We start from the raw sequence: 8,194 nt of genomic DNA on the forward strand, positions 1-8,194 counted from the left end.
GCACAGCATTCCTTAGTTAAATAGAAATCACTGTTAATATAATTTGCTTAACTCTGTTACAGAGGGAAGAGCCAGCTCTGCAGTTCAACTCAGGCACTCTGACTCTGAGCAGGAAAGCCAAAAACAGTCCAGATCCTACTATTTATCCAGTTCTTGAATGGAATGACATAAAATTTCAAGATGTGATTGGGGAAGGTAACTTTGGGCAAGTCCTGAAAGCACGCATTAAGAAAGATGGCTTACGCATGGATGCTGCAATAAAAAGGATGAAAGGTAGTAAAGGCCAGAGATTCTGTGATTAAAGAGTTTTCTTGATTGTGTATTCCAAATATTTCTGTGTCATATAAAATGCTTAGTATCCCTCTTCTCAAGCTAAAATAAATATTCAAAATTGTTAATTAAATTGTATCAGGTGTCACTATGCCAAGACTTGTCAAGGACCGTATTTCTGCTAGGTGAAGTTGGTTTCGATTTCTCCTCAGTGGTTGATATGAATAACTGTGGTGTATTTTTCAATTCATAATCAGGATGAGCTTCACACGAGTTCACCTGCAAGGTGAGATGCATTGGATAGATTGGAGCAGAGAGCTTGTCTTGGGGCACAGCATTTGTTCATCTTGTTCACTTCAGCTCTTCAGAGACACCATGGGGATGATCATTAATTTTCTTTTTATTCATTGGGCATGACAGCTACATTCCAGAGAGAGTTTCAATACCTACAATACTGCAAGAATGTGCATTTTTTTCTGTAATTCCCTAGGTCATTATCTAGGCAAATTGAAAAACACTTTTAAGTGTGATGGTTAATTTTGAAATTGCCTTTAAGTGTGATGGTTAATTTTAAAATTGCCAAGGTCTGCAAATGTGCAGAAATAATCAAGAGTGCACATGTGGAAGGATTTTTAAGTAGCTACTTTTCATAAGATCTGGTGCAACATTTTACACTCTCAAGTATGAAGGAGACTGACAGGGTGTGTTAAGATGCTTCCTTTCTCTTTAGATAGCTTCTACAAACACTAGTTTCTCGTAATTTTTTCCTCTGATTGAAAAATCCTACCAGTACCTTACAGTTCTTCTCTTTCTACTGGGCTTGAAACAGCAGTGGCCCAAGAAACTCAGAATCCTCATCATTTAAAAAAAAATCTTATACATTCATTTCAAAGACCACCATAAATGCTTGCTTTTTGATTTTCAGAGTATGCCTCAAAAGATGATCACAGAGATTTTGCTGGAGAACTGGAAGTTCTTTGTAAACTTGGACATCATCCCAACATCATCAATCTTTTGGGAGCATGTGAACATAGGGGTAAGATACTACTGAAAGCATTTAAATATTAATTTTAAAAACCCCTCTCACAATATAGCCCACACAGTGCAGAGAAACACTAGCAGGTCTGTGTCCAACCTTTGTTAAAAGGTCAGATAAACTGGTGCTTGGATCCACAAGACCACATCAATACTCCAGCAATGGTGTTCAACTCTAGCTTTAAATTCTTCTCTACTCCTAGAAATTAGCCTGTTGGACTTTTCCCTACAGTTTGTTTTATATTTATTTCATTTTTTCCCTCAAGGTAGTGTAAATTTCCAAAGACTATTACTGACTCTATCTTCCTTTGTGATATGCTCACTATCTGATGTTTTGTTAGGATATCTTTACCTTGCCATTGAATATGCCCCCCATGGGAATTTACTGGACTTCCTTCGGAAAAGCAGAGTTCTAGAGACAGACCCGGCATTTGCTATTGCCAACAGTACTGCATCGACACTTTCCTCTCAGCAACTTCTGCATTTTGCAGCAGATGTTGCCAGAGGGATGGACTACTTGAGTCAGAAACAGGTCAGTCTTCAACTCTCTACCCACTGCAAGCATGGCAAATACTTACCAGGGAATATGCCCTTAGTGAAATTATTTTTTAATTCTAGCTTCTATAGCACCACTGAATGAGATTGATTTGGCTGTGTCCTTTTAAACCCACCAAATGCTATGTCATGGGGAATGGTGGAAGGGGCACTAAAACTTAAACAACATGGTAGTTAACTGCTTTCATTTCCAGATAAAGCTGAAAATGTTCTTGATGGTGACATATCAAGCCAATTTCTTTGTTTTATATTCTTACTCCGAATGTTTGCAATTTTCAATATAGCAGTCAAGTAATACATGTCAAACTCAATTATACTTATTTCCTTATTTTATTACATTATTATTTCCATCATCGTCATTGTCGTCATTATCATCATCATCATCATCATTTTAGTTTATTCATCGAGATTTGGCAGCAAGAAATATCTTGGTTGGAGAAAATTATGTTGCCAAAGTAACTGACGTTGCATTATCAAGAGGTCAAGAAGTTTACGTTAAGAAGACCATGGTAAGGATCAAAAAAAAGTGACATAGATGGTTTTCTTAATTTTGCTTTCCTAGTTCTTAATCTGTGTTTTCATATGAACAAAAAATGCAAACTTAGGGGCATTACAGAACTGATTATTTAAATGTTATTTTTTACCATGAGAAATATCCATGTTTATTAATACATACATAAATCCATCTACTTGTAAATAAATCCTATACCATGTCTGTAAGAAAAAATGTATTTTATATTATTTCTATGTATATGGAATATAGAGTAGAATAGATGAGTCAAGTTGGTCTAATTCTATTGAACAAGGCCAAAGTTAGCAAGAAGGTAAGCAGACACACATCAAGATGTGTCCAGAGCTAATGCTTTGGAATATCTGAAAGAGGAAGTTATGTAAAAAGCATCATGGAGCTATAGACTAGAAACAGCCCTGTACTGTCAAGGCAACACGATGGTCAGAGGCATCATCTCAGGTATTACTTACATTTCACCTTGATGCTGATTGCATCATTTTCTTATTAGCTTTTGTGTGAACTGTTCCTTTGGGAAGCAAATCCTATCATCATAGGATCAGGGAAGGATTTGTTTGGAAAGGTGCCTTCAAGACCATCTAGTTCCAACCCCACCTTTTCACTAGACCAGGTTGCTCAGAGCCCTGTCCAGCTTGGCCTTGAACCCTCCCACACTCACAGCTCCTCTGGGCAACCTGTTGCAGAGTCTCACCATTCTCACAATAAAGAATTTCTTCTGTAAAACTGCATGAGTTTAGTAAGTTGATTTACTTGATAAAGTTTACTTGCATAAAGCCAGTTTTCCTAAAGCTAACGCAGAATGATTGTTGGCATACACATGGCAATATTGCAACACCAATAACTGAGAATTAAACTGTCATGAAATCATTTCTAGGGACGACTTCCAGTGCGATGGATGGCAATTGAATCCTTGAATTACAGTGTTTACACCACAAATAGTGATGTGTAAGTATGTGTTCAAGTGGCATTTTTAAAACAAAGAAAGATATTTCCATATCAAGGAAAGTTTGAGACACAAGATATCCACTCTTAACTCAGAATCCTCAATAGTCATGTAGCATAAGTGAGCAATGGAAGCAAAAAATAAAACCCACAAGAAAAAAGTTCTATTTCTTTCTTCATCAGGGTTGGATCAAGTTCTGTGTTCCAAACATTCTTGGAAGTGCCCCACTACTTTAGGTGTACTTCTCATTCCAAGTTGGAGACCTGATCAATATATGGGAAACCCAGAGGAAATTTGTATTTTATTTAGGAACCTAGACATTGTATTTTGAAATGCAATCCTGTAATGACAGTATTTGCTGGAAGCTCATAACCTGAGAAAGGTCTTTGGTTGACTCAGAGTGAATTAATTTTGCTATTTTTCCTGCTTTCTGATTCTACAAGCCCCCTCATTATACAGAAGTTAATAAAAGATACAGAAAAACATCACACTTCCCTGTATTCCCTGAATACTAGCAAAACTACCTACCATTTAAAATATTAATTCTTGTTGCATTCTTGTTGAACTCCATAATATCCCTCTGTTGCAGATGGTCGTATGGTGTCCTCTTATGGGAAATTGTTAGTCTAGGTAAGTATCTGAATTTTGTACTGCACAGATAAACATTCTGCACCAAGGCAGCTCTAGTCACTTAGTCTTTTAAAAAAATATTGCTTCATAATAGTTTTCATTTCCTTTCTGGTTTTCCCACCACGTTTTATTTAGGTTCAGTAGGCTTGGAAATGCAATTGTCAGATTTTCAATTCAGGTACCACATTACATGAGAAAGAACCATAATGACCATGTTTTCATGACACTATAAAACCCAGGCCATGCCTAAACAGAAGTTCCAGGATATCATATGATATATAGGCTTAATACAGCATGTTCTGAGGTTGGTGGGTGGCTTTTTCTCAGCTTTCCTGCATTTTAAATCAAGACTTCTATTTTAATGATATTGCAGTGGGGGGGACTAATCGCCTCCTACTCCAAATATTCATGAAGAACGATTTTGAACATTAACCTTCAAATGAAATGTAGAGTTCATTTCTGGAGACACCTCTGCCCATCATGACTGTGATACAGCCTTGCACCACTCAAAATCATTGTGTCACACCTCTCTTGTGATTTGCTCTGGAGGTGTGCCCATGGTCTGCTGGCCAGGAGATGCTGCTGACTGAGGTGCACGTTGTCAACCAAAGTCTGGACTTCTGATTTGTTCCTGGCTTTCCTTACTGAATGGGTTTGCACTAGATATGGATGCAGTGTGGAAAATCAAGAGTGTAAGCAACCAAATAGCTGCAGAAAGGGGCAAAACCAGCTGAGAGTAAGAGCTCCGTGAGTCCACACCAGATCTTCTGATGATGATGCTAATGAAGGAATGACTTGCCCAGTGACATCAATGTTATTGAAAAAACACTTTGAAGACTATCAGATGCCAGCCCTCAGACTTCTAGAGAACATTAGGCCAGCCAGACCCATGAGAAAATTGGCACTTAGCTTTATTATTCTCCTCCATATTGTGCATCAAGCTGTAAGGAAGCATTAACAAAGAATATCTAACTGCAAAATATCCCCTAATTTTGGATTACTTTCACTGTCACTGTGTCAGTCATACCTTTCCAATTCTACCATGAAATTAAATTTTCTTTTATTAAACCTGCTTCTGTTCATGACAATGGTTAAACTTTAGGTGGAACACCATATTGTGGAATGACATGTGCAGAACTATATGAGAAACTCCCGCAAGGGTACCGACTGGAAAAGCCTCTCAACTGTGACGATGAAGTGTGAGTACTGCCTCAGAAACAAACCCAAAAAGATACAGAGGAACACAACCTCAGCTTTAGAAAATAGATGATTTCTACAAGAAACTAGGAAACTAATTTTATTTACTGGAATTGATAAAAACAACATTAAAAAAGTGAAAAAGGGCACAAGTGCTTTTGTACACAGCATACACTGTTTATTTGCCATGAATACTTTCCCAGGAGTTCTGTTTCAGCCAGTTATCCTGTTCTTTACACAACATGCCAGGGTTCTAGCTCAAAGAGAGCTTTTTGATTATTGCAGAGTAAAAGAAGTTCTTTTCAGTAACCAACTATGGAAAATTTAGAAATCCATTTCCCTTTGAAAAGTGGAATGTGCACAATCTTGAAATTATCAAAAATTTGTAACTTGTACCTATGTGCCTAAACTATCAAATGCTGGTGTTGGATTTTTAAAGGTATGACCTAATGAGACAGTGCTGGAAAGAGAAACCGTATGAAAGACCATCATTTGCTCAGATACTGGTGTCACTGAACAGGATGTTAGAAGACAGGAAGGTAAAACTGTGTTTTATATAAATGTATACATAGATATTCATATATAATGATAGAATTGGGCTATTAATTTCAACATTATTTAGGGTTCTTGAGGTAATGCGCCTTGCATCACACCTTCTCTGTTTCTTTCCTTTTCAGACCTATGTGAATACTACCCTATATGAGAAATTTACTTATGCAGGCATTGATTGCTCCGCTGAAGAAGCTGCTTGAGATGGGACAAATCTTCATTCATCAGTGATGGATTACAGAAAACCAAAATTCAATCAGCTGGAGCCCAAAATGTGATGTGCTGTGTAGAACTGGGTGTAACTCTAACTATATATAATACAGCAATACTGTTTTGCCACAGTTCTGTGTGTGTATACCACACAGTGACCTGTGCCTTCACAGGCTGCAGAAGTGTATATACTGTCCAAAGCAGGTAGAGACTGGAGTAATGAAATCTGTTCTTTCATAGGCACGGTTTTCTTTGGTTCCCAGTCATGTAGATGTAATGTCTACATACATATTGTAATGCATTAGGTATTGCCATCTTAGAGGTTTTGTTTTGTTCATAACCAAGTGGTAACTTATTGCAGTATTCCATGTATATTGCATTGTGTTTGAAACAAAATTGCTGGGCAGTTGCAGTGCAACAAGGGCAGTTGTGAGCTGGTGTGCTCAACAAGGATAATTAAGACAGATTCCTGTTTGAATGCAAAGGTCAGTTAGTAGAAATAAGCTAGTCAAAAGTTCTGTTGACACTCGTAAGATATAAGGCAGGCTATTGCTCTTTCATTGCCTAGTGTGACTGTCAGTTTTTGCCCACATGCAAAATATACATATATTTTGAAGTGTCTAATGCTATCAGAGGCAGCCATACAGCAATATTCATGAAGCGTAGTGTTGAGGAGCCTACTAGGTATTGTAAACCACATTTCTCCAACTCACCCGGATATACGTGAGATTTATTTCATTTGTATTTCATCGAAAAATTTCACTGCATACTTATAAATTACTACCTGTTATATACAAGCAGGGCTTACTTATGTTTCTTTATTTTACCTTCTCCTTCTGTCTGCAGTGTGGAATGCCCTCTTAAAAATATCTTACTGAAATGCTTCCAGACAGTGATATGTGACCTGCCAGAAAGGTCCCTAATCCTTAGATAAGACAAATAGAGGCAGGATTGGCTCCAGCTTCTGGTGTCTAGCCAAGTACAAGGGATTTGGTGGATTTACACTATCCAAATTTCACATACTAGCCAACTTCATGTTTTGCACATACGTTCCCTTCTTGCCCTTGACTTACCAGCTCATAACTGTCCATGAGACCACAGTGACTTCCCACTTGGGTGCAACAGGTCATCCCCTAAGACTTGGAGAAAGATCCTGGAGAGAGTGTGAGATTTTCTCCTTTGGATTCTTTCTTTGGGGATGGGTATGTGATTGGTTACAAGGTGGGGATATCCCAGCAGAATCTAGAGTGACATTAATGACATACACCAGACTAACTCCAACAGAAGCACCAGGAGCCCTATGAAAAGGGAAGAAGCCAACAAACAAAGTTGCTGAGATGATTTGTGTGGCCTTGAGATAGGCAGAACTTGCACTGTAAACCAGGTGCTAGATGTAAACTAGGAGTTTATTGTTGGGGATTAAAATAAGTTTACTTCTAGAATATTAGAAATTATCTGTCTAGGTTTAAGTTGAATTGTAACTTGCTTTCACCTTAGCATGAGAGGGCCTTGCTCAAACCTTACTGTACGTGAACTTTAAATGAACTCTGATATCATAATACCTAAGCAGGGTAGAAAACAAAGTCTGGCTATCTTCAGGAAAGGGCTGAGACCCTGGAGAGTCCCAAGACTGCCCCAAGCTGGAAGATGCGAGCAGTTAATGGCACATGAAGATGGAGAATCCAGGGAGGTGTTAGAAGGCCCCAGACCATAAATCACCGTAGGACTAAGAGGCTCATGCAGGGCACGTGCCGAGTGCGTGGAGGTCAGGTGCGCAGACTGTATGGGTATAAAGGCCCAGGGGTTTCTTTGGTCAGGGTCTGGTGACACCCAGCTCTAACTGAAATAAAGCGACTCTACATTAGAACCCAGGGTGTGATCTCTTCATTCACATTTACAAAGAGCACACCTATTCACTGGAGCACTGGAGCAAAGGACAGCTCAAAGGAAAAGCAAAAAAAAAGAGAAAAGGAGAAACAAATCCCACCACATTTTTCAAGAGAGACTACTTGGCGAGTGGTTTTTCAAGCATGGGTGTTGCAATTGCAGTTGAACTACATTCTTACCAGTCACTGAGATGAATAAAAATGCACCTCTCAGGGTGTTTTCTAGAATTCCAGGCAAAGCTGACTGACAACATCTCCTGCAATTCCTACATTTTCTGTACAGAACTTTTCACGGGTACAAAGAGGATCTTGTCTCAAACTCTCATACATTTCTAACAAGCAGACATGACTATTCTGCTACTTGATATGAAACTCTCCTTCTGTGTCAAA

At 38.5% G+C, this 8,194-nt stretch overlaps 1 protein-coding gene across 3 annotated transcripts in view; it reads left to right on the top strand.

Annotated features, from left to right (window-relative positions):
• Positions 1–6,715, top strand: part of TEK (TEK receptor tyrosine kinase) — a 38,063-nt gene extending 31,348 nt beyond the window's left edge. For all 3 annotated transcript variants that reach the window (XM_033084987.2, XM_033084989.1, XM_033084988.1), the window contains 9 exons: positions 63–273; positions 1,196–1,306; positions 1,647–1,837; positions 2,256–2,369; positions 3,264–3,334; positions 3,922–3,962; positions 5,065–5,161; positions 5,599–5,698; positions 5,837–6,715. In XM_033084987.2, coding sequence (XP_032940878.1) covers positions 63–273; positions 1,196–1,306; positions 1,647–1,837; positions 2,256–2,369; positions 3,264–3,334; positions 3,922–3,962; positions 5,065–5,161; positions 5,599–5,698; positions 5,837–5,911 — 1,011 coding nt within the window. In that variant the 3' untranslated portion in view covers positions 5,912–6,715. The remainder of the gene's footprint in view (positions 1–62; positions 274–1,195; positions 1,307–1,646; positions 1,838–2,255; positions 2,370–3,263; positions 3,335–3,921; positions 3,963–5,064; positions 5,162–5,598; positions 5,699–5,836) is intronic.
• The last annotated feature ends 1,479 nt before the right edge of the window (positions 6,716–8,194 follow it).

The sequence above is a fragment of the Catharus ustulatus genome, chromosome Z, assembly GCF_009819885.2.
Source record: "Catharus ustulatus isolate bCatUst1 chromosome Z, bCatUst1.pri.v2, whole genome shotgun sequence".
Taxonomy (NCBI): Eukaryota; Metazoa; Chordata; class Aves; order Passeriformes; family Turdidae; genus Catharus; species Catharus ustulatus.